At 33.8% G+C, this 25828-nt stretch overlaps 1 protein-coding gene across 1 annotated transcript in view; it reads left to right on the plus strand.

Annotated features, from left to right (window-relative positions):
- The window catches only part of LOC146158173 (protocadherin Fat 4-like), a 78501-nt gene that overhangs the window by 34386 nt on the left and 18287 nt on the right, over positions 1-25828 (plus strand). Inside the window, exons 14-39 of the mRNA XM_083383846.1 lie at positions 968-1099; positions 1687-1848; positions 3739-3982; positions 4999-5069; positions 5717-5884; positions 6642-6872; positions 9054-9268; positions 10162-10366; positions 10895-11075; positions 11843-11982; positions 12463-12579; positions 13175-13341; positions 14151-14352; positions 16249-16409; positions 17037-17151; positions 17967-18093; positions 18504-18669; positions 19946-20088; positions 20434-20526; positions 21256-21361; positions 22062-22161; positions 22673-22860; positions 23442-23683; positions 23989-24103; positions 24552-24672; positions 25323-25470. Coding sequence (XP_083239972.1) covers positions 968-1099; positions 1687-1848; positions 3739-3982; positions 4999-5069; positions 5717-5884; positions 6642-6872; positions 9054-9268; positions 10162-10366; positions 10895-11075; positions 11843-11982; positions 12463-12579; positions 13175-13341; positions 14151-14352; positions 16249-16409; positions 17037-17151; positions 17967-18093; positions 18504-18669; positions 19946-20088; positions 20434-20526; positions 21256-21361; positions 22062-22161; positions 22673-22860; positions 23442-23683; positions 23989-24103; positions 24552-24672; positions 25323-25470 — 4060 coding nt within the window. The remainder of the gene's footprint in view (positions 1-967; positions 1100-1686; positions 1849-3738; positions 3983-4998; positions 5070-5716; positions 5885-6641; positions 6873-9053; positions 9269-10161; positions 10367-10894; positions 11076-11842; positions 11983-12462; positions 12580-13174; positions 13342-14150; positions 14353-16248; positions 16410-17036; positions 17152-17966; positions 18094-18503; positions 18670-19945; positions 20089-20433; positions 20527-21255; positions 21362-22061; positions 22162-22672; positions 22861-23441; positions 23684-23988; positions 24104-24551; positions 24673-25322; positions 25471-25828) is intronic.

Genomic DNA, 25828 nt, shown 5'->3' on the forward strand with positions numbered 1-25828 from the left:
TGAGTTGGAATAAAATTGTAAAAACATAATATAAAAGTTTTCATAAAATGAATCTCATAAAATGAATTTTTTTTTTCAATTCATAAAAATGAATTTATTTTTTTTAATTCATGAAATGAAAGGTATATTTTTTTAATTGGTGATATTTTGATGAGCAATTTGTAAAAATTGGGCAAAAGAGTTTCAAGGTTTAGTGCTTGGTTTGACTGTGGAGATAACTTACAGCTTTGTTGACGGTGATTTGGAGAAACTTTCAGCTGCTTTGACTGAAGAGTCAATAAATTGACGCCCGCAATATATTGATCCAATGGTATGCTGGGTCAAGGTTTTTCTTCGCTGAAAGGGCTGCGAACGCACATAATGCTTCTTCTTACGTGAAAATCGGGGTAAAAGTTTGCCGATTTTGAAAAGAAACGTGATGAACACAAGTCGGGCGTTCCATTTTCAATCAATTAACTAAAGGAATATGGAAAAAGGGAAATTGTTAAAAATAATAAAACATTTTCGTTTAAAGTAAAAAGTTCTAATTGTTTTTAAAAATCGGTCACTTTTTGTTGGTGTTTTGTCATGGCCTATGCTCTTGATGCAATTATTTAAAACGGTTGTACTTCATACGACCATTTTCGCCAATGTTTCTTGTGCAAAAAATATTTTTCTAAAAAAACACATGTTTAATTTTATTTGATCAGCAACTCTCTGAGACTTAACTTTCTTCGAAATATTTTGTGATGTTGTCCTATAACATTACAGTCGGGGTTCTTTTTTTAAGTATCGTGTAATTAATACTTGGGAAAAAAAATCGAAATTAACCCGTCATCATATTTGATAATAACCAAACAAAGAAATTGTTCAAACCTTCAAAGAATTTTTTCAATTTTTTTTTAACAAATAGGTTATGTTTGTTTTTTGACTACGATATAACGTTTATTTTTTCTAATTTAATCCAAAAAACACCTTTTGTTCCTAGATTCCGACCAGGGTCACTTCCTGATCGACCCAAAGAGCGGCGAAATCAATTTAAATCCGTCACGCTCCGACAACTTCGATCGGGAGTCACGTGACCTCTTCGTCGTGAAAGTTCGCGCCACTGACGCCGGAGGTGAGGCCCTGTGTGACGTAACAGAGGGAGAGTTGTGAACGAAACAAAGGGATTGTGGCAGTGTTGTCAACAAGTCATTTTAAAATGATTTGAGTCCCAGCCAAGTCATTCGTAAAATAATCCAAATCAAGTCTTTTTGAGGAAATAACAACTCATGTCTCAGTCCAAGTCATCGGTTGCCCAAGTCAAGTCCCAGTCAAGTCAAAATTAAAGCAAGTCAATTTCAAGTCACGTCCTTGTCATAAAAATAAAACGTTGAGCTATTAAAACTTGTAAACTAGTCCGATTATGAGAAATAACTCATTTTAAAACTAACATAAACGCAACATATGACAAGGAAATTGTTTTATGTGCAAATATTAAGATAAAAGCCCAATTTTATAAAAAAAATTGTAGTGAAACACTTTATTTCAACCCAAGTCATTTGTCCTAAAAATTTAAGCCAAGTTAAGTAATTTAAAAACAGTGACTTAAGTGCACTTAAGTGAAGTCATTGACTGATCCATAGATTAAGAAACACTGTCCTTAACCCCCAATGTAGGCGGTATTAAAAATAAAGTGCTAACTTTATGCTTTTACCTTTTAAGGTCGTTGGTCTGAGGTTCGTGTTCTTATCAACGTCATTGATTTAAACGACAACGCGCCGGTACAAATATCGAACGGGGGAGTTCCCCTCGCTGTGGAGGTTCCCGCCAACGCGGAAGTGGGACATCTGGTGGCCGAAGTGGAGGCAACAGACCGTGACATAGGTAAGTCGACTAACTTCTAGTGGTTAAAAATGCGCCTGATTTTACAAAATATTTCCTGTGTTAGAAAATCTTGCAAGATGTCAAAAATCTTGCGGTAAATCCCTATTTAAAACAAAATCCAATACAGAAGTATAGGTTAGCCATTTAAGTGAGACTATATTCTTGAACGTGCAAATTAAACTTTGCTTGTTTTAGACAGAGTGCCTTGTTTTTAAAATTCATATTAAATGGAGTGTTTTTACAATATAACATACATTTCGTCTAACTTTGCTCTAACTAATAAAATTAAACGGTCTTATTTCATTCGAGAACTATTGTTATGAATGATAAATTGGTTTGACCAAATATTAAGACAGTTTTGGATGATATAAATTTGACTACAGCTTTGATTCCATTATTAATACTGACCAGTCTTAATTTGTCCGACAAATGTACGATTGGATGAATTGGTATTACGAAATATTTAGACAGTTTGCATGATATAAATATGCTTATGTTTAAACAAGTATTCGTAATAATAAATTTTAAAAGCTTGCAAATTGGGGAACCTAGGTACTAAAACTCGAACAAGATAAAGAACTGTAGCTTTATCGCAATTAAAACCACGCCATTTTATTCTTAAGTGGGCCTAAATCTCTTTTAAAATGCACAGGGGCATATCAAGTGCAGTATTGCTATATCGACATAATCAATTCTTTCAAAGCGATATTAACACGTTACCCCTGGTGCATTAAGCTCCGTGTTAAATCCGCATTTATTCGATGTTTATCCGCAATCTGGCCTCTTCCGCATTTCGCTTCGTGCACTTGTAAGCCGTGCTCATCCGATTTTGAGGATTATTTCGTTGCCATCATCCGATATTATGACACGAGATCTCCCGACCTTGTGTGACCTTGTCGGATATAACTGCAATCGTGTTGGAACGGTTATTAATCCATAGTTAATTAATTGTGGGTGTTATTATGATTAGCATTTTAAAAGACGATAACACGCCACTTTTTAAGAACCCGTCATTGGATTCTATTGAAGAAAATTATCCTTTTGTTAAAAAATCAATGATGCGTTCTTTTGTTCTGCCTTTGGAAAACCTCTCTTAATTTGAAAAATGTGGTTGATCATTCATATATTATGTTTTCCAACATTACTTATAGTCTAAATTTGTTTGGATATCTGATTTTACCATCTTACGTTCTAGTTGTCCTAAACCAGGGGTTCTTAAACTTTTTTTACCGCGGACCCCTAAAATTTTTTTTGGCTTCGTGTGGACCACGAAAGGCAAAAAAATGACGTCATAAATTGACGTCACAATACAAATAGAATTTATAAATCTGTTAACTTCGGTCTAAAAATGTGAAAGTGAAAGGGAGTCTAAATACGTCAGTGCAAAACCGCTCTGTTTTAATTGAAACTGCTTTCTTTGAAAAAATGATTCGTTTTCAAATATACACTAATATTTCAATTAGGCCTTCATGGACCCCCTAAAACTAATTCACAGACCCCCAAGGGGTACATGGACCCAGTTTAAGAACCCCTAAACAAGAGATATAAAAACTGAAATACGTGTCCAATTTACGTGTGATAATAATGAAAAATTAATAGATTTAATTTTTTTTTTCATCTGCCCCCCCAAAATTGCCTAATTTGGGCAGGGTTATAGTTTTCCAGAAACAAGTTTAACAGCATAAAATAAAATAATTTGGATTTCGCATTAAATTAGATTCCTCAGAGAAAATCAATTTTTGACCAGGAAGGTATACTCGTATCAAGCTAGAAATTTCCATAATAATTTTAATTTTTATGAAATATTAACAGTAAATTCTTTTTTTTAATATAAAAATGAAGAATGGTGTTAATTTATTTAAGATATTAAATTACTAACGTTTTTTCTAGGTTTCAATGGAATCATCGAATACACAATAATTTCTGGCGACCCCAAGCGTCTGTTTGTCGTTTCTATGACAACCGGGCGACTGACCGTCGCAAAACCACTGGAGCGTGACTCCGTCTACCACGTGGTCATCGCCGCCCGTGACCTTGGCCCGGTGACCTCCAGGAAACACGTGCTGATCAAGGTCACGATATTTGTCCTTGGAAAGGCTGCGGAACGACCTCAGCTAGTTTTGCCAGTTCAATGGTGAGAGAATAAGTTTATTTTGAATTTTTCAGTTAAAAAAGGTTGATCTGATTTATTAGTTTGTTAAAACCTTTACTTTTACTTTTTGTTTAAAAATAAAACACTGCATTTTACAGAAAAGCTTTAAGAATATGCTTTAAATTCATAAGATCCTCTGTTTTTGTCGTTTTTATCTTTTAAAGCATCGTTCTTTTAACAGTACAGTACGTCAAAAATAATGGCACTAAAATGTGATTGAGAAATGTTACAGCTTGCATTTAAACGGTAATAAAAGACTTAAGCACTGACTGTTATGACTTTGCTGGGTATAAAGCATAGAAAATCATCATAGTTTTACATCAAATATGTTTTTAAGATAAAATTTTTTTTTATTCTAAAATTGAGAATTTTTTGTTCGTAACTTTGTTTTGTTTTACCCTCATTTAAAAATTTATTTACATATATACCTTTTCCCAACGTCTACAATTTTTGGAGAGGTCTCAAAACAGTGGTTCTTACACTTTTTTTTTAAATGGTTCTTGTGGACCATGGTCGGCAAGATTTTTTCATAATGACGTCATAAAACTAAAAAAACATGCTGTTTCCGGTCACACAATTGTGAAACTGAGTCTAAATACATTTAAGGAAAATGCGCCACTTGTTTTTTTAAGTAAACTTTTTTCTGAGGAAAAATTATTCTAATTTTAAATTGCACTCAAGAATCAAAATTGGCATTATTGGATCCCATAAAAATAGTTCACGAACCCCTAAAGGACCCATTCACCCCAATTTAAGAACCCCTGCATTAAACAATACTGCAATTACTTTATATGTATTCAAATGCAATACAACTGCAAGATTACTCTGCAAGACCCTGGTTTACAACTTACCGCTGGCGTTTTAAGCCGGAAACAGAACCAGACGATCTTGTCGAGCACAGTAAGCGCATTGTGACGTCACACATGTTGTCACTGTTGTGCAACAAACAAGTAAACTGTAATGTCTACAAGTGTGTAACAACGACGTTTATTTCGCAGGTACGTATCAGAATACGCAGAAAAAGGGACGCCGTTGCTTCGAGTCGGTTCCTTTGAGGGTGACACTAATGGTAAATTGAGTTAAAGTTATGTTTTTGCCTTTCAATACTTCTTTTGACCTAGACAGTTTTGCTACTTATTTCGTTTTTTTCGGTTTAACAGATTTTAACGTTAACAAATTGGGATGGTTTAATGATGCTGCAAAAATATAATAATAATTTAATTCCAAGTGTCAACTATTTCAAATTGTCGAAAAACATTGAGACAACTAGAACCCATTCACTCAAATAATGAATTAAGTTAAAGTCATGTTTTTGCCTTTATGTAGTTGCTTTTGAAATAAAAAGGTTTTACTTGATTTTTTTTTTAATATTTGTATATCTTTTTTTTATAATTTTTTTTTTTTACTTTTCAGTCCTTTTATGTTTTGTTTGTTGAACAGATTCAATTTTAACGAATTGCTATGCTTTAATGATAGAACAAAAACGTGATAATTTAATTCCAAAGACTAATTATTCCAAAATATCGACTACAATTTAGACAAGTAGAACGATTTTATTGCTTTTTTAAATGAAGAACCAAAATGAGCTTTAATTTTAGACAAGGTTCCTAATTTATTCATAAATTTGCAGAGAATTTCAATCCCCACCTAATTAACCAATTATCACCTTAACTGCAACTTTCTGACAAGAAAACAACAACAATTATATTCCACCAGGTTCTCAACCTACCAGCTGCAACTCCAGCTATTCGATGCCATATCAAGTTCCCGGCGACGCGTACTTGGCCATTAACGCCACCACCGGACTGATGTATGTTGCCCGGCAGTTGGCGTCACGTGATCTGGTGCCGAGGTTTAACGCCTCGGTCGCCGTTAAATGTTCAAGTGAGTTAAAAGTAGTAAATATTATAGTTGTTGTTGTTGATGTTATTACTGATGAATGAGGTGGCACAAATACATTGCTATTGGCTACAGTTAGTTTAGCGTTAAATTTGAATATACCTTATGTAGCCATGAAATGACGGTTATCGCGATGTTGAAAAAAAATATTATTAATTCCTAATATTGCCCAAAAGATGGTGAAACCAGCCAACGAACCATCACAATTTTGGTAAGCGACCAAAAATTCCTATTGGGTTTATATGCTTTGTTTGTTTATGATAATCACATCAAAAGTAAAAAAAAATCTTCAAATTGCCATACAGAGAGTGAAACCAGTCAACGAAACATGACCATTCTGGTGATCGACCAGAATTTTTTGTTGCGTTTATATGCTTCGTTTGTTTAGTTAAAATACTTTAGAAAATACCGTGAGGAATAAATAAAATCAATGAAAATTGCCATAAAGATGGTAAAACCCGCCAACGGACCATCCATTCTGGTGAACGAATAGACCTCCCTATAGCGTTTATATGCTTTGTTTTTTTCTTATAAACTCATCAAAAGTAAAAAAGCCTAAAATTACCACAAAGAAACATCACCATTCTGGTGAACGACCAGAACTCCCTATTGAGTTTATAAGTTTTTTTCATAAATACTCCAAAAGCACAAAATAAATACTTCAAAAGTAAAAGAATAAATTCTTTAAAAGTAAAAATTTAAATACTTCAAAAGTAAAACAATCCCCCAAATTGCCATAAAGATGGTGAAACCAGCCAACGAACCATCACCATTCTGGTGAGCGACCAGAACGACCACGCACCGGTCATCCGCTTATCCAATGAGACTGCGGTAAGCATACGGGAAGACGCCAAGATCGGAGACCTGCTGTTGGTCGTCAAGGCAACCGATGACGACACAGGTTGGAACGGCATGATGTCATTTAAGTTGCTGCCGCCCGTTCCCAAGTTTTTCAAGATGGACGCTGGAACTGGTTAGTTTGATTGGTGCTATATTTTTGTAAAATTTAAATTAGATTTTTGTTCCTAAAAAGCAGTTGAGTTGTTTTGATTGAATTAAGATTGAAATATTTTGTAAATTTAAGTATTTTATTTTATGTTAAATCCAGTTTCTGTGTGTTACTGTGTATACAACTATTAAAACTTGTAAACTATGAGCAATACCTCAACAAAAAATAACATAAACGCAACATTTAGAAAAAGAGTTGTTTTACGTGCAAAAATTAAGACAAATAACCCAATTTTTAAACTACTTGCTTAACGAAAACACTTTATTTCGACCCAAGTCAATTGTCGAAAACACTTTATTAAAGTCATGCCATTTGTCCTAGAGACTTGAGTAAAGTAATGTCATTTGTCCTAGAGACTTAAGTAAAGTCATGTCATTTGTCCTAGAGACTTAAGCAAAGTCATGTCATTTGTCCTAGAGACATAAGTAAAGTAATGTCATTTGTCCTAGAGACTTAAGTAAAGTAATGTCATTTGTCCTAGAGACTTAAGTAAAGTAATGTCATTTGTCCTAGAGACATAAGTAAAGTCATGCCATTTGTCGTAGAGACTTAAGTAAAGTAATGTCATTTGTCCTAGAGACTTGAGTAAAGTAATGTCATTTGTCCTAGAGACTTAAGTAAAGTAATGTCATTTGTCCTAGAGACTTAAGTAAAGTAATGTCATTTGTCCTAGAGACATAAGTAAAGTCATGCCATTTGTCCTAGAGACTTAAGTAAAGTAATGTCATTTGTCCTAGAGACTTAAGTAAAGTAATGTCATTTGTCCTAGAGACTTGAGTAAAGTCATGCCATTTGTCCTAGAGACTTAAGTAAAGTAATGTCATTTGTCCTAGAGACTTAAGTAAAGTAATGTCATTTGTCCAAGAGACTTAAGTAAAGTAATGTCATTTGTCCTAGAGACTTAAGTAAAGTAATGTCATTTGTCCTAGAGACATAAGTAAAGTCATGCCATTTGTCCTAGAGACTTAAGTAAAGTAATGTCATTTGTCCTAGAGACTTAAGTAAAGTAATGTCATTTGTCCTAGAGACTTAAGTAAAGTAATGTCATTTGTCCTAGAGACTTGAGTAAAGTAATGTCATTTGTCCTAGAGACTTAAGCAAAGTCATGTCATTTGTCCTAGAGACATAAGTAAAGTAATGTCATTTGATAACAATGACTTAAGTGCGTCAAGTCACTGACTTAAGTCATTACAACCTTGCTGTGTGCTGAGAATATAGGCATGTGCTGTGCAGTGGACAAATGACTTGGGTTAAAACGTAGTGTTTTCGTATAATGAAATGCTTTCAAGCAGTGTTGTAAACAAGTCATTTTAAAATAACTTAAGTCCCAGTCAAGTCATTTGAAAAATAACTTAAGTCCAAGTCAAGTCTTTTGCGAAAATAACAAGTCAAGTCCCAGTCCGAATCATCGGTTGCCCAAGTCAAGTCCCAGTCAAGTCATTATGAGAGCAAGTCAATTTCAAGTCATGTCATTGACTTAAAGTAAATTGTTAAACTATTGAAATTGGTAAAATTGTCCGATGCAACAATTTAACTAAAACACTAACACAAACGCAATATACAGCAATAAGAGTGTTTAATGTGCAAAACTTGAGATAAATTTAAATGAAAAATCCTTAATTTACTCCCAAGTTATTTGACAAAATGACTGAAGTCCAAGTCAAGTCATTTGTCCAAAAGACTTAAGTCAAGTCAAGTCATTTTGGTCAAAGGACTTAAGTCAAGTCAAGTCATTTGAAAACAGTGACTTAAGTGCACTTAAGTCAAGTCATTTAAAAACATTGGCTTAAGTGTGTCAAGTCACTGACTTAAGTCATCACAACACTGCTCTGTGCTAAGAGTAGGCATGTACTGTACAGGGACCAATGACTTGGGTTGAAACGTGTTTTCGTAAAAATAAAATGTTTTTAAGTCAAGTCACTTGAAAACAAAATTAAAAAAACAGTGACTTAAGTAAGTCACTGCAACACTGCTGTGTGCCGAGAGCAGGCATCTACTGTACAGGAGACAAATAAATTGGGCTAATGAAGTGTTTTCGTAAAATGAAGCGTTTTCAAGTCAAGTCATTTAAAAACAGCGACTTAAGTGCACTTAAGTCCAGTCATTCACTTAAGTCATTACAAAACTTGACGAATTCCTTTTTAGGCGTCATCTACCTTGCCCGAAAACTCGATCGCGAAAAGCTCTCGGAGCTAACACTCCTGGTGGAAGCGAGCGACATGGGAGTGCCACGACACAGCAGCAACGTCACTATACACGTCACGATTGATGACGTCAACGATTGTAGTCCGGTGATCGAGCCACGTGGCCTTGTGCTTACTGTGAACGAGAGCATTACAACCCCGCAGAAGTTGGCTAAGGTTGGGTTTCTAACTGATATGGATAAGATTAACCGAACTAGTTTGAAATCGTTAAGTATGAGTGTCATGAATATTCCGCCAAGTAACATATAAAATTGCAAATGTTTTTTTTTTGTACTTTTAATTAATTATCATGTTTTGTTATGGCGGCTTATCAAGGTTTGAGTCTAACTAATATGACGAAATTAGGCTTTTATATGATGTAACTATCCACAAAGTGTTTAAATTTAACGGATCCCAATTATTTTCCTAGATTCTGGTTCACGTCAATGTCATTAAATAATAGAAGTTAAGTGGAAATTTTTTGGGCCATCGTCCAAATGTTTAAAACCAAAAAAAAATATTTTAATTATATTTAATGAAAAAAAATTATCGTAAAATATCGAAGATAACGTAGAAATGAATTTAGCTATAACCAAGAATGTCAATAAAATTAAAATATTCCTTTGGTTAAAATTTAAAGGTTTGCAAAAGTAATACAAAAGCTCTAGTCTTACACACTTAAAATTTTGAAGTTTGTGTAAAAATATATTTGATTAAGAATAAGAAATTACAAAATCAAGTAATTGTTTCACAACTAACGAAGTTCAACTTAAAATTTTTTTTTTTCATAGTTTCATTGTACTACAATACATGTTTCAACTTTCTTTAATTCTGGCGAAGGTAACATTAATAGAATGTTCAAACATTTGTTCAGAAGTACAATGCCAAACAAGCAATTTTTATTTATATTAAGCCTGTAAAATATCCTCTATTTTTCAGTAATCTTATATTTTCGCATCCATTGAAATTAAAAAATATTCTCTTTAAATAAAAAAAAAAAAAACTATTCAACGTAAAAACCCCAATTTTAGTTTATGCCTTTAAACAAACAGCAAAAACATTCCTTGCAGTTAAAGGTCAGTGACCTTGATACCGGAAGTGGTGGCGTGGTCGACTTCCGTACGCCCGGGGTCACCGAGGTCAAGGTCACGGGTCAGCGGGAACAGGTGTATGACGTCATAACGATGTCGGCCGACGGGTGGCTCACGATCGCCCCTAGTGTCGATCGGGAGGAGACGAGACAGTATGACGTACTTATCACAGCTGTGGATAGAGGTGAGGATTTTACCCAATAATACTAAATTTTTTATTTTGTTTTTTTTACTAAATAAAAGAAAGTAAAAATTTAACTAAGGAGTTAAGTTTTTTTTTAATTTTTATATTTATTCTTTAATAAATTTTTAAGGGGTAAAGTTTTTTTTTTATTTTTATATTTCTATTTTACTAACTAAAAGGGAAAAAAGGAAATTAAGGGGTTAGGGTGTTTTAATTTTTTATATTTCTATTTTTCCCTAATTAATAAAAATAAAAAGTGTAGTAAGGGGTCAAGGTTTTTTTAGGATTTTTAGATTTTTTTACTAACTTACAGAAAGTAAAAACTCAACTTAAGGGGTGAAGTTTATTTTTTATTTTTTATTGTTTTACTAACCAAAAGAAAGTAAAAATTAAAGTATTTGGTTAAGGTTTATTTAACTTGAATTTTTTGCCTATTTAAACTACGTAAAACTACAACTCAATCCATTTTTACCCTAAAAATCATTTTTTTTAAGTTTTATTTTTTTTTAATTGGTAATTTTTTCCCAGGCTCTCCAGCACTTACCGGTTCCACCACGGTCCTTGTAATAGTGGAAGACACCAACGAATTCGTTCCCGTTTTTCGACCTGCTCTCTACCGCGCCTCAGTGGCAGAAGACGCCCCCGTTGGAACTCCCGTTGTCACTGTGACGTCACAAGACGATGACGCCGGCGAGTTTGGCATTGTCAGGTAATTGTGACGTTGTGGTTTGGCGATTGTTACTTGTGGAGATTTCGTGGTTAAGGCTTGGCGAGGAATTTTGTGGTAAGCGCCGTTATTTCTGCATTCCTCGATTATCAAATACGCTGACACTATTTTTAGCTTTTTACTGAGATTATTTTAAATTTTCTGTCAGGTTCCTGTAAATATTACAATATTTCTCTTTAATTATAATAATTTCGCTCTTGGTTGTCGTAATTATAGTAAATTAACACCTTTAGTCTCATTTCTTCAGGTTTGGCCGAGATTTATTTTTGTACTCGTAGAACAGCATTTTTGAAACTTCAGTAAGGCGTGTTTTTACCGCAAACTACTTCATTTGAAAACATAATTAGGCGATACCTGGCATGAGTTGACTACTTAATTGTAAAATATTTTTTGTTAAACATAAGTCAGTCATTATTAGACACTATTATCAGTTAGTTTTAACAAAACATATGAATAACCTATGGAAACCGTTATTCGTAAAATTTTTGGTCGGTTGCCCTTCGATGGAACAATGAGCCAAATTAAAACTCCTAGACACACCAAGTTTTTAAGTTTTTAAACACAGCACAATGAGTGTACTGCTTTCACGCTGCCAAGAACTGCATAATAAAATTGAAATTACAGCAAATAGCTTGCAGCCCACTAAAAATTGCTACAAACGCCAGAATCTTGGCTGCGGCCAACAGTTTGCTGACCACTGCGATAAACATTTTAATGGCCTAACTATTTAAACTACTCTATTTTTTCAGATATTCCATCCATTATGCCGATGACGTTTTGCTTCCTTTCACGGTTGACATGACAACCGGCGTCATAACTACGTCACAGCCACTCGACCGTGAAAAAGTGACGTCATACAACTTCACAGTTCGGGCCCAGGACGGATTTGGTGAGTTGTGGGGATTTTTTAACTTGTTGAATAGGTTTTTTCATCACAAGAAAGTGTATAAAAAATATTAAAGCTATTTCTTTTAGCTTTCTGACACAACTGTTGTTGATAATATATTTTTTTCAAAATTAAAAAAATTCCATTTTGTTTTAATCGGTTAACCAATGATTTTGATTAAATGTGCCAAACTGTCGTTTTGCTATTCCATATTTCTTAGAAAAAAATCTTTATAATTGTTAAAATAATTTGCATATCCCCATGAAAGAACAAAATCGGGCATTCGGCTTCAATTTTTCATCATTTTACTGCTGATTGTGACGAATAATTGTTTTGCTTTTATATATTCGAGGAACTAACTTGAAAACTAATCATGCGTATTTTTAGTTTTACTACAAATCCCAAAACACTTTGCAACAAATTAAATGATCCGGCCAACTACAGGTACAGGTCTCTTTTAAGACTCGGTTTATTTTTAATCAGGCAAAGAGAATTCTCTTTTCACTACCACAACTGTGGAGGTCCGGATTAAGGACGCAAACGACAACTTTCCCGAGTTTAGTTCCAACGTTTACTCGATGTTCACTCGATCTGATACAAGTAAGCTTCTAACCAAACTTGACATTTTATCTTTATCCTTGTTACTTATTACCATATAAATCAAGTCGTAGCTGCATTTGTCTCGTTCCAAATCAATTTATAAATTTGTGGTAATATGATTAAAAAGTTCTTAGTAAAACACACTTACACGTTTAAACCTGTGATATGCGTTGTTTTTTTGCGATGATATTCCGCAACTATGTACACAAACAATATCCCACCATTATTACTTGTTTAATACTGCCATTTTCGTTGTTCCTTGTCAACATTTTAGATGTTGGTAATACTTGCATTTTGTGATTTTGCAAACAAAATTCGCTTAACATCCGAGTGACGCATTTGTGGAATAGTGCTCAAAACCGGTAATTCGCTTTGTATTTGGCAATGAAATTAAATAGTTATGAACACCAATGCCAGTCGACAGTCAACCGTTTTAATAGGTGCTTAACGAAACATTTACCACATTAATATTCTGTATTTTTCGTTGTTTAGCAGTAAAACTCCATAGTAAAATACATAAACGCCAGTCGTGTTTAGACGATACTTAATGAAACAACCTTTACTCGTTTAAAACGCTTGTTTCATTCGTTTTTAGCCAACCTGGTTGGTGTTGTGTACGCTTCGGATGCTGATCAAGGAGACAACGGTTTGGTGACGTATCCAATGCACCCAAGTTTCCAGGACCTTCCATTTAACGTGGATGTCAATCTTGGATCCATCACAGCTACTGGAACACTCACCAAAAGCTTTTACAATTTTACGGTAGGCTTAGCGTGATAAATGACCAGTCATTTTCAGGACAAACACTTGTTGATTTGCGGAAGAAAAATTGGCCATTTTTTAGAAATTATATCATATTTGTTAAAACAGATTTAATATGATTCATATTTGCGATCCAGGCTATATACTTTTATAATTTTTAACTTTTTGTATTACATTTAAAAATTTAGTTTCAAGACTTGAAAATCGAAAAAATTAATATGATATAAAAATATACATTTTAAAATCCTCAACCCTCTGTTTAGAAAAAATGTTAGGTATTATTGAAATAAAATATGTTAAAAATTAGGCATAATTAAAAAAAAAACGTACCAGTTGTGTTTTAGCCTCTATACAAGCTGACCTGAGTACTTGAAATATTAAATAATGTAGAATAAAATATAGAACATATTGTTAATATATGTTTTACTCAGAATGCGAAACTTTAACCGGCATCAACCTTTATTTGATTCAAAAAATTAAAAATTTTCATGGCCATAGCGAAAAACCCTGGACACTAAAAATCTAAAATAAATTTTAAAAACAATTGATTTCAGGTAATATAAAATAAATTCAGACAATTTTCAGCCCAACAAATGTGAAACTCTAGTGTCTAAATACATTTAAGAAGAAGACGCCATATCGTTATTTTAATAAAACCCCTTTTTTAATTAATTTCATTTTTTAAATTATATAATTATTAAGTCTTAATTCATGAAATACTAAAACTAGTCCAGCTACCCTAAGGGGCCGATTGACTCTAGTTGAATTAAAAATCAAAACTCAATCTCGATTTAATCAATTAATCCCAGGTGGTCGCCCAAGACCAAGGTAATCCCCCAAAGTCCCGAGAAGCAAGGGTGAACGTTGAGGTGAACGTGGGTCCTTACCCCTCGTTCGTGAGCAACCCAAGAACCGTCCAGTTTCAAGAAAACCTCCTTCCCAACACGGCTGTTCTGTTCAGCGCTAAAACAAGCCGAATCAACGCTGGGCAGATGAGATACTACATTGTCGGTAAGAGACATTTACATTATTTTGTTTGTAATTAATATGCGGTACTTCATTGTGGATATGAAATATTTTTTTTTAAATTAAATTTGTTTTTTTCCTGTTTTTTAATTCGTTTTGTTATAGAAATTGCAATTTCTGCTACTTGCTAATTGCACTTCAAAGTGGTTTTTAATATATTTTTTTGGTGTTGTTCAACAGATAAATTATTTATTTTGACATAAGAATCATGGGGTTATTCCTTATTTTAACAAAACTCCATCATTTTAAAAGAACATGATTGAAGAAAAATATCAAAAAGCCCCCAAAATTAAGGACAAATTAAGCAAACTTTCCTAGAGTGTTGTTATATTTTGCCACCTTAACTTATGCAGTACATTAAGTATTAAAGAAACTTTATTGTGTTTGAATAAAAAAGAAATCTCACAACCTGAAAACTGTCAACATATGACTAAACCTCAAAAAACAACATGTTGTGCTGTAAAATTCCCTCTTTAAACCTGTCCAATGCAATCCGGTAATTACAAACGTTCCGAAAACCGTTTTCATCAAAGCCTAAGCCGCGGTTTTGAAAGCTTATTGAAAAAACATCGTCTCCATATTTGCTGTTCATCGTGTGTGGCACTCAAGTACTTAATGAACACTTCCGTAGAGTAAGTCAATTAAGCTATTACATCAAGAGATTGATGCTCAGAATGATTGTGCGTTTTTGTGAAGCACTTCTTGGAAAAACTTGTTGTATATTCGTCAAGAACCACCGCAAATTTCGATTTTAATTACCGGCGTGGACAAAATACTTAACGAATTTTTCGAGACCAATTAAATACGTTCCAATTGTGCGTAATGACATGTAAGGTTACTCTTCTTGAAAGAATAGTTTGTGTTATTGGACGGAAAGAATTTTAAGAAGTGTCTTCACACTGTTTTTCTAATTTTACCTAAAAAAAACAAAAATTATGTAAAAAATTATTATGAAATTTTTAGGACGCAGCAAAGTGCAACATATCAAGGTTAATAAAAGTCATAAGATTGTTTTTATTCTATTAGGGTTTGCGGTTTCCTGTTGTGGAAATCACCGTATTGTCCTAGAAATGTTGCCAGATATAACCTCTTTATAGCGACTTCAACGTTTTTTTCCAAACATTAGTATACTCTAAATTTACCTTAAGTTTTTGTAGTTTCAAGGTGGTAAGAGACCAATTAAATACGATAAGGTTACTTCTCTTGAAACAACTGTGAGCCTATTTGATTTAGAAACAATTTTCACGAGTTTGTGACACCCGTATTCGCACACAAAAGAATCTAAGGGCGATTTGTAAAATTGTTAATTAAAAGATTCCAACTTTATTACGTGGTTTCACTTTCTAGCGGGAGAACATTAAGATAAAGGTTTACATGAAGCGTTTATCTTTTCTAGAGCTGAACTAAGTTTTTTTAGTTTTTAACTATTGGCCTGTATTATTTGGCAGAAACAACAATAAGGCAGTAAGAATGTCAAAGCCTATACAGAAGTAGGCTAGGTAGCATTTTGCACGTGTATAGACTAATGTTGTTCATCGTTCGTCTTACTCCAATGTTAAATCATTATGCTTCCAATCAAAAGGTCTTTAAGCGATTTTAAAGTCTAGTAGACAACGTTGGACATAATTGTGTTTACGCTTTAAATATACCCACCGCTTAAAAAACTTATTATCGATTATATTGAGTGATTGCTATTAAGGGATCGCGGTATCCAAGAAAAACTCCACTCTGTGTTTTTTTTATTAGTTGGGTTTTCGCACGACTCGATCGTAGTAAGCTATTATTTTAACTCCAAATTCTTCACTCCAATTCTTCAACATCGTCTGTTTCCAGCAAAAAATATAATACTTTAAATTTACCTGGAGTTTTTCTATTTTCCAGGTGGAAACATTAACAACAGATTCACCATTAACTCAAGTAGCGGCGAAGTTCGACAAGCATCAGCCTTAGATCGCGAAGAATTCGATACTTTTAACTTGTTCGTTGAAGCAAGGGACTCTGGGTCACCAAATTTGTCCTCATTCACAAAGTTACAAATCTCTGTAAGTTGTTTATGTAAAAGCTTTATGTTCGGGTAGCTTTCGCTTCGTTCTTGTGTTAAAGACTTTGTTGGCTTTGTCAATAGGATATGTGGTACGTATTTGGTAGAATTAAATGAGCGACATTTTGTTCATTAAGTAGGGTTTTTACTGTACTGGGTTTATGGGTGCTTCATTTACTTCCCGTATTTATTTAATGAAACTCAAAAGTTATACCGTTAACAATGAATATATGAAGATTACTGAAAACGTAATAGCATATTAAATTTGTTTTAATGTTTACTAGAAAACGCCATACAAACAGGCTTGTTACCGTTAAACTGCGGTCAGCCAAAGGCCTTAGAAATTGCCTTTCTCGGAAAATATATTTTTTGTTTGGAATTTTTTTCTAAATTGAAACGTCATTAATCAAAAAAAAAAAAGAATAATGTTACTAAAAATCAAACCGCTAAAAAAATTAAAAAACTTAAGTCAGTAATCTCTTGTGATCAAATGAACTGAAAATAAGCCATGGGCAATAAAAAAAAACACCGAATATCTTACCTTGAAAACATCTCAGCATACTTCTTTATAGTGTTTCGTCAACAAACTTATCTTTGATTTATTTGTTGATCATTTCCCTTTCCAAAGGTATCTGGCGTTAATGATGAAGCCCCGGTGTTCACCGAAGACTTTTACGTTGCCGAGGTTGATGAAGATAGGATCACCAACATTGTAACCGTATCAGCCGTTGATCCTGACACAGGTGAGCGTTTATAGTGCTTAAAGTACTGGTTACGCATTAATATTTCCTATTCAAAGTTTTCTGTTTATTTCCTGTTCAAAAATATGTTAAACAAAACTTTCTTTAATTAGATATTGGTCGTTCATAAATACGTTACTTTAATGTGATTTGGTCAAATTTGTTTTAATTTTCAAGTGTTTGTAATCCTTTGGTATAGGGTTGTGGCAATTTATTTTAATCCTATTTACTTCAATATAGTTTCAATCAGTGTTTCTTCCTTTATTCGCGACAAACCAATTACTGAGCGCTAGAGCGAAAATAAATAGCAAAGTTTTTAGCGACCCAATTATCTTCACTAAACTTTGAATTTTTTCAAGCTTAAAGTGAACAAGAAGAAATAAGATAATAGCATCAATAAAATAAAATTTATTAAATATTGGTCTTGTCTTCGCAAGGCTTCGGCAATTTTCGAAAATTTTAGAAAAATCTCGCTGAGAACAAATCTCAATATATTTAACCATATGAAACTACTTCAACCCAACTAGGTAAAATGGCGACCCAATTTTGGATCGCGTCCCATGGGTTGAGTAACACTGTTTTAAATTTTGTAAATATTTGAAAATTAGTGATACCTTGTTTGTTTAAATTTTAATAAAATAAAACACCACAGCTTGTTTAATTTTCCTTTAAAGTTTTACCTTGCCAATTTGTCATGTTACACCTTCCTGAAAACACCTGATTTGTGAATAAATCTGTTAAATACCAACAGTACAACTGTTGTGAGGCGGGAGTTGCCTAGCTTCTGTATCTTTAACATTTTGCATATTTTTCTTCAGGTAACAGTGATAACGTGGTTTACAGTCTGGTGGAAGATTTAAGCGAAAGTCCTGAAAAGTTCAGGTTGGATCCAACCAGTGGAAACCTGAGGAATAGAATCAAGCTGGATCGGGAAATCCAAGAGACGTAAGAATATTAGCCTATGACAGAAGTTGTTTTATGATGCAATCTTTAAATTTTTGCAGTTCAAGATCTGTAAATGGTTTTGAATGGAAATTGAGGTCTTCTCGTCTATACATTGTGAAAATTCAATTTTTGTATTTTTTTTGTTATTTTTTTTTTTTTGCAAATCTTATCACAACTTGTGAAGCTGTGTAATAATATACTCTTATTTCACAGTTTATTACACTTCAAGACTATAAGTTAAACTGATTTTAAACAGCTTTTAAAATAATACGTTTTCTTATCCCTTTTTACTTTTTACATGAGTTGTTGTTTTTAATTAACCTACAGAAAATATACTTTTATATAAAAAAGACATTACACAGTTGTTTAAACACTTGAAGAAACAATCTTATCCTTCTTTTATGTCCAAGGTACGTATTGGTGGTCGAAGCGTCCGACCAGCTTGCACGACACCTCACGACGCGCACAACGATTCAAGTCTACGTTGGCGACGTCAACGACAGCCCGCCGATCTTTGACCGACTTTACAGCACTGACGTCAGTGAAGACGCGTCGGTCGGTGATTACGTCATACAGGTAACGTGGTGACGTCATTATGTTATGCCAATTAGCTTGGTATCAGGCAGTGTTGTAAACAAGTAAATAGGTCATTTTGGAATGACTGAAGTCCAAATCAAGTCTTTTGAAATAAATAACAAGTCAAGACCCAGTCATTATTAGAACAAATCAATTTCAAGTCAAGGCAAACGAAAAGAAAACTAGTTAAAATGGTAAACTCGTTTAATTCTGTGCAATAACTCAACTACAAAACAACAAAAACGCAAAATATTTTTTTGGAAAAACTTGAGATAAACAAACCAATTATATAAAAAACGTCTAATGAAAACGCTTCATTTCAAGTCATTGTTCTAAAAACTTGTCAAGTCAGGTGATTTTGCCAAAAACACTTAAGTCAACTTCATTTCAAGTCATTTGGAAACAGTGACCTAAGTTCACTTAAGTCAAGTTATGACTTAAGTCATTACAACACTGCAGTATGCCGTTGAAAAATCTTTTTAAAAAACAACAAGCCAAGCCCCATTTCACGTCATCAATTGCTCAAGTCCCGTTATTCGTGGCTTACCATTCTGCAGGATTGTAACAAGTCATTTTGAAATGACCAGTGAAGTCATTTGGTAAATACCTTAGCAAGTCAACAACAAGTCAAATCATATAAAAAAATATATAGATATAAAAAATAAAGATAAACCTTTAATATTGGTAAACTCGTCCGATTATAGGATGAGTAGTAATTCAACGAAAAAATAACGACGAAAAACAACATGTGGCAAACTAATCGTTTGACGTGCAAAGATTGATATAAATACTCAATTTTATTATAAAGTGTGAAATGAAAACACTTTTACCCAAAGCCATTTTACTCAAAGATTTGGGTCCAGTCATTTTGTCCAAAAGACTTGACTTAAGTCAAGACATTTTACCGAAACGACTGAAGTTGAGTCAAGTCAAAACAGTGACAACTAAATTTAAGGGGATTAACGTCGCCGGAGTTCAAAAGTTTCATCATTCGAACAAATGTACATGTGTATAATAAACAGTCAAGTCTATTTTGAACCATGTTTAATTTTATTAAAAGCAAAAACATTCCTTTTAAGGCGTAAGTGCACTTGAGTCAAGTCATTGAATTAACCACACAGATGAGTTAAAGGGGGTTAACGGCCCTAAATTTAGAACTTTTTTAGCATTAAGACAAATGTGCACAGACATGTGTTTAATGAACCGTCAAGTCAATTTTGAACTATTTTTATTTTATTATAAGCAATAATTCACCGTTTCTCTTGTTCTGTTTCAGCCAATGTCAACTGATGACGACAGTGAAGTGAACTCGCAAGCCCGCTACAGTCTCAGCGACAGTTCAGACGACACTTTCAAAATCGACGCCATTACTGGTCTTATTACGCTTAACAAACCATTGGATCGCGAAAACAAAACTGTGTAAGTTTTATTAATCTAGATTGAAAAATGGTGTATTTTTCAATTTTAAGAACTTTTAGATAACCTAGTATAAAATCGTTTAAATCATTAGACTTAATTTTGAAGCTGTGTAACAGTGGGCAAATAAATCCCATAATCTTTCTAATTTCGAGTAATTTCATTTTTGTCATGAATTGTTTTTGACGTGCTTTGCTGTTTTGTTTTGTGCATTTATTTTTGTGTAGGCCATAATTATTAAATTTTGCCCTAGACAAAAGAAATATAAATAAGGGCCAGTTCGTTTGTCTTGCTTTAAAAAAAAAGTGTTTTTCTCGTGATGTTTTGCATGGATTCGATTCTTTTCAGTCACAACCTTCGTGTTGACGTCACGGATTCATCATGGTCGATTGACCTCTCCGTCACGGTTCGGGTCACAGACGCAAACGACCAAGCGCCGCGGTAAGTGTTGATTGGGCTTACGTTCTGTTTGCTGAATATTCAATGATTTATGTAAGAGCCGTTCTAACTTTTAATTTTTTTATCTATGTACCACAAGATTTGAATTAGCTCCAAACGTTGGGAATATACTCTGCTATAAAACAGCAAAATAGACGTTTAATTTATTATTATTGATACATTTTTTAAATGAAACAAGCGCGTTTGGCAATAACAAGTATATTGTGTATAACTGAAATCATCCTATTTAATAAGAATTTAGGTTTTTCTATTAACTGTTTTTTTTTAGTTTTTTTCTCATAACTTACGTTTTGTCCATTAACATCAGTGTTGTAAATCGAAAACGTTGACATTACCACCTGGTTTTTCCATAACTTACATTGTATTTAGGCAGGTATAGCCCATAAACCAAAATTTTAACTAATTTTATTCCTAAATGAATTTTCAACTTTGTCCACAAGGCTTTTAATCCCCTCAAAACGAACTTAATACTTAGTGAAAAAAAAAATCGTTTAAATCTCCTCACAATATCTCAATTTAATTTTCACTTGTCCAAATTACCTAATGAAGTTTTTGCTGAGAGTTAATGTCCCACAATGGAATTAGCTTCATAGAAAATTAGCGCTTAAGGTTGCCAGAATGTAAAGTCCACTACCGAGTTTCAATTCAAGAGGTCGACCAAAACTATCGCTACCTTCAACCTTCGACCTTTCAACTTTCACCTTTGCTTAGGTTCCTCGAGAAAATCTACAAAGCCTCTGTTCCAAGCGGGACGAGAGAGGGCAGCTTAATCCTCAACGCTAGCGCTACGGACGCGGACGAAGGAGAATACGCCCAGGTGACACGGATTAGTTGTTATTGCAGTTTTAGTTTGCACGTAAATGCAAGTTGAAACCGAATTCTGGTGTTTTCAATACTCCAAACAATATAATTCTATTTTGGACCAAACAACAATCGCCCTATAGCCATAAGGAAGGTTACATACGCTGCAATAAGAAGCTCAGTCGACGAACCAACATTTGTTTTTCAGACAATAGTTTAGAGAAACTAAAGTTTAACATTTAAAACAAGTAAAATTTAAACTACACAACTGATAATACACTTCAAAAAACTAATCCCAGCCTCTTCTAATGTCCAATGAGGGCTATTCCTGATAATTCTGGTGGCGCGATGTTTTGCGAAGAACATTTGTCGTGTCTGAATATGACTGGAACCGTTTTACCAAAACGTTCCGCTTTGTAGTTTGTAATTGTTGTGTTGCGTCGACGCCGACATTTGTTTCGTTTGCGCTATTTGGGTAAGTTTTTCGATCTGGAAAACGTGACGCTTCTAAATGGAACGACTTAACCTTTCGCCCTTTGCAGTTTGTAATCGACATTTAATTGCATGTCTTGAAACGAGGAAAGAATTTCAAATTGATAATTTGAGATACAGATAATGATCCAAAAACATGCTTATTTCTTACCTATTTGATTTTGACTTATAAGTCAGAGTGCTAGAGTTTCGTTTTTATGCCAACCCTTTATGTTTTGTTGCAGGTGATCTACACGATACGTAATACCAGCGACATGTTTGCGATCAACCACACCAGCGGTGAAATATTTTCCACAAGGACCCTAACCTGCAACACCATACCCGGTAAGTTTTGCTGCGTTTTGAAACATTAGTCATTTCCAAGCGGCATGTGGTAGGCCACATCTGGCTCTGAATGTCTTTAAAAATGTGCCATTTTTAAAAAAATACTCCCTTGAAATCTCTTGTTTTCTTCAATTTTGATTTTAGCTTATTATATTCTAACGCTTTTGTTTAAAAAGTTTTAAGAATTTTTTCCTGTTAACAAGCTTAAAAATGTGTAGTTTTTGTTTTTAAATGGTCCAAACTGTTTTTGAAAACTTTTATTTTTTTGAGTTGATTAGTTAGATTAATGTTTGGTTTGTATTTTTTTCTAATTTTTAGACGTAGTAAGAATATCGAGGTCCATGGAAGTCGGTAGCAGTCTGAACATTTTCGATTTTTTAATAAATGTTGTTCAAAATGTTTTTTTTTAACTTTTTTTTGTTCGGATATATATTTAATTTTATTTTACTTTTTGTTTTTTAATATTTATCACAAGATTTTTATGTTTTGAAATTGTTAATTTTCAATCTAGGTTTTCTCAACTCTTGTCCTCTGACCTTCATTCTGACTTTGACCGCCACCGATTGTGGGAATCCCCGCCAGCTTACGTCCACGTCACTCGCCTACGTTACAGTGAAGCGGGCCAATCAGCACCCGCCAAAGTTCGGAAAGCTGCTTCTACCAATCGCTGTGCTCCATTCATCAATTCCTGGCGATGAGGTAATTCCCCAGTTGGGTAAACCCGTTTTGCTAAAGTGTATTAAGGCCCGTTTAAATTACAGCTGAGCTGAGCTGGGTGTAAAAATCGCTCCATAACGTAACGTTTTTCTATAGCTGCACTAGGCTTGAGTTTAGCAAAGCGTGAAAAGCTCGAAACAATAGAATTTAAATGCAAATTACGCTTTCAATTTTAGTTTGCTTGTTTAAAATGACACAGTTTTAAAGATCCGAATGTTGTTTTAAAGTAATTGAAGTGTTCTATAGCCTTTCTATTAAACGGCACGTAATCGATTTTTTTATGAAAATCGCTAAAATAATGTTACTTCAAAGAGTCACAACAGTTAAAAAAATCATTTCATGTTTTTGTATTTATTTAATTTATTGATCTCAAATTTCTTAGAAACAAAAAAATAATATACCCGCCCTTCTTAGGGTTGGATGTTGGAATGGCATCTTATAAAAGAGAAAAATACTTATGTATTTCTTTATAGATGTTAGCGATTATGTTTTGTCACTAAGAATTTTATGATTTTTAAAAGTTGATTTTAAACTATTTTGTCTGATTTATTTGTACTTCTCAGGTTTTCACCATCACGGCAACAGATGACGACATAAACTCAACAATCACATTCAGTTTACTTGATCCGAGAAACTCCAGTTATTTCGCAATTAACTCCGCCACCGGGGTTTTGACCTTGACACGTCCTCTGCCCGCACGTGGTGCCAAGGTCACGGTAGAGGTCAGGGCCACGGATAATGGTGCCCCGAGTGATTTCACCGACAAACAACTGGTGTTTGAAGTTTCAGGCCCTAATGCTAATGCGTAAGTTGGAAAAGAAACCGTTTTTTGCCTTTACTGAATTGCAATGCCTAAAGGGTCGAGTAAATCGACATCATCTTGATTAAGACGTTTTAATACGAGCTTGAATTATCTTTATTTAATGAATGAAATTGTCATAGCATTAGGGTTATTTCCTAAAAAATTGTAACTTCCTGTTTTGATTAAATTTTATTTCGATTTTTACCCAAGGAAATTACATATTGCAGTGTACATCATCAAAAAAAATTCCTTACGTTGTTTGGTTACAGTTTTTTTAACAAAACATAATGCAACCATTTTTTACGAAGACCTTCGTTCAATCCGAAATCTTACACGGCCCCAGCATTGCCAGAAGACTCACTAGTGGGCGCCCGTGTGTTCTCTCTCACTGCAAACGACCCAGATGATGGTATTAATGGAATGGTGAGTTGCTGGTTATTTGAATGGTTAGGCTCGTACTGTAACCCAGTTTTTGTGGTTGCTGGTTAATATAGGTTAGGTTTATGCGAGCGTGTGGGTGAATTATTTTGATGCCGGTTGAAATTAGGCAGTTGTAGATAAATTGTTATACTGATTGCTTTAACAAAGTTGTTTAACTGGTTCTAATAACTAACTGGTTAAAGTGGTTCCATGTACTTAAAATAAATGATTATTCTGGTTCCAAATATTTTGGTTACTGGTTAATTATATTTACTTTTTTTCCTGGTTTCTTAAAATTAATTCCGTAAATTTATGGTGTGCTGGCTGCTAACTTACCTATAACATGAATATTTAACGGAACCATGTATGTGACTTTAACCTTTCAATTTTTTTAAGTTAGTTTTATTTTATATTTTGTTTATACAAAAACTTAACTGCATTGTTGCTCCAGGTAACTTATAAGCTTGCCGATCCTCACTTGCCTTTCACCATCGACCAAGAATCTGGTGAAATCCGAACTTCTGACGTCATCGATTACGAAAGTGTGACGTCATACACCATAAACGTCATAGGTAGTCCCGTTAACCATCCATACGAATCTAATTAGCTTAAATTTCATTGCGTACTATTTATGTGTAAAAGTAATAATCATTTTACCATAAAATTCCGTAAGTTGTTTTTAAGTCTTTACCGTATTTACTAGTAGGTAATTTATGTAACTAAAAGTCTTAAAAAAAAATTAATCTTTGAATAGTCTATGAATGTACTTTATAAGCAGCCTTTATTTAAATTTGGAAATTGCCGAAGTACAACATTTATTTAATGATTTGTCATTGTGGTGGCCATAACATAAAAGAGTGGTCCAATTTTAGGTTTATAAAAAATATATATTTTCCTATATAAGTATATATTTACTATATAATATTACTATAGCGCAACAGTCACATATACGTCGTGTTATACATGCTTTTGTTGTAATTATTAGGAATACGCCAGTTGCTTGTTAAACCACTATTCCTAACTTGCCCTGAAGAACGGCGAAAATGCTATATTTATGGATAAACCGACAGTTTTGAATTTGCCTTTTCTAAGATACCAATTGACCTATGACAATAAATACAGTAACCAACTAAAGGCATACACTGTAATACAATAACGTGTACGGCGTTTTGCTACTATGCCATAGAATATTTACTAAAGGTGATTTATATTTGTATTTCAGCCACTGACCGCGCGGTGTCGCCTCGGAGTGCATACGCTTCCGTCTTGGTCCAAATTAGTGACGTCAACGACAACCCCCCTCGTTTTAACGCGAGCTCGTTCACCGCCTACGTATCGGAGGGGGCTTCCCCGTCTAAAGTCATCACAAGGTTGTTGTTAAGGCGATCGTTTTGAAATTTCCAAAAATCGATGTTTTATTTGTTTTTTTTATGTGATTTTAAAGTATCTACGAAAACGAAAGTAAATTTTCGGGACGGAAGAAAGTTTAAATATTTTTAAGTTGAATTTTTAGTCCCTACTGTAATTTTCACCTTACCCCCTTCAAATTGCTCTTACTGTCCAATAACTATTGTTTTTTTAAAGGAAATTTTGCTTGGTATTTTGAGTCTTTAGGGCAAAGTTACTTTACCTGACTTTAGCCATTTGTGTAATATTTTGTTATTGACAGAATTTACCATAAAAACTATTTGTTTTTATTTCTTTAACACGCCGATTTAAGATCAAGAT

Source organism: Ascidiella aspersa, chromosome 3 (genome assembly GCF_963924565.1).
Source record: "Ascidiella aspersa chromosome 3, kaAscAspe10.2, whole genome shotgun sequence".
NCBI classification, from domain to species: Eukaryota; Metazoa; Chordata; class Ascidiacea; order Phlebobranchia; family Ascidiidae; genus Ascidiella; species Ascidiella aspersa.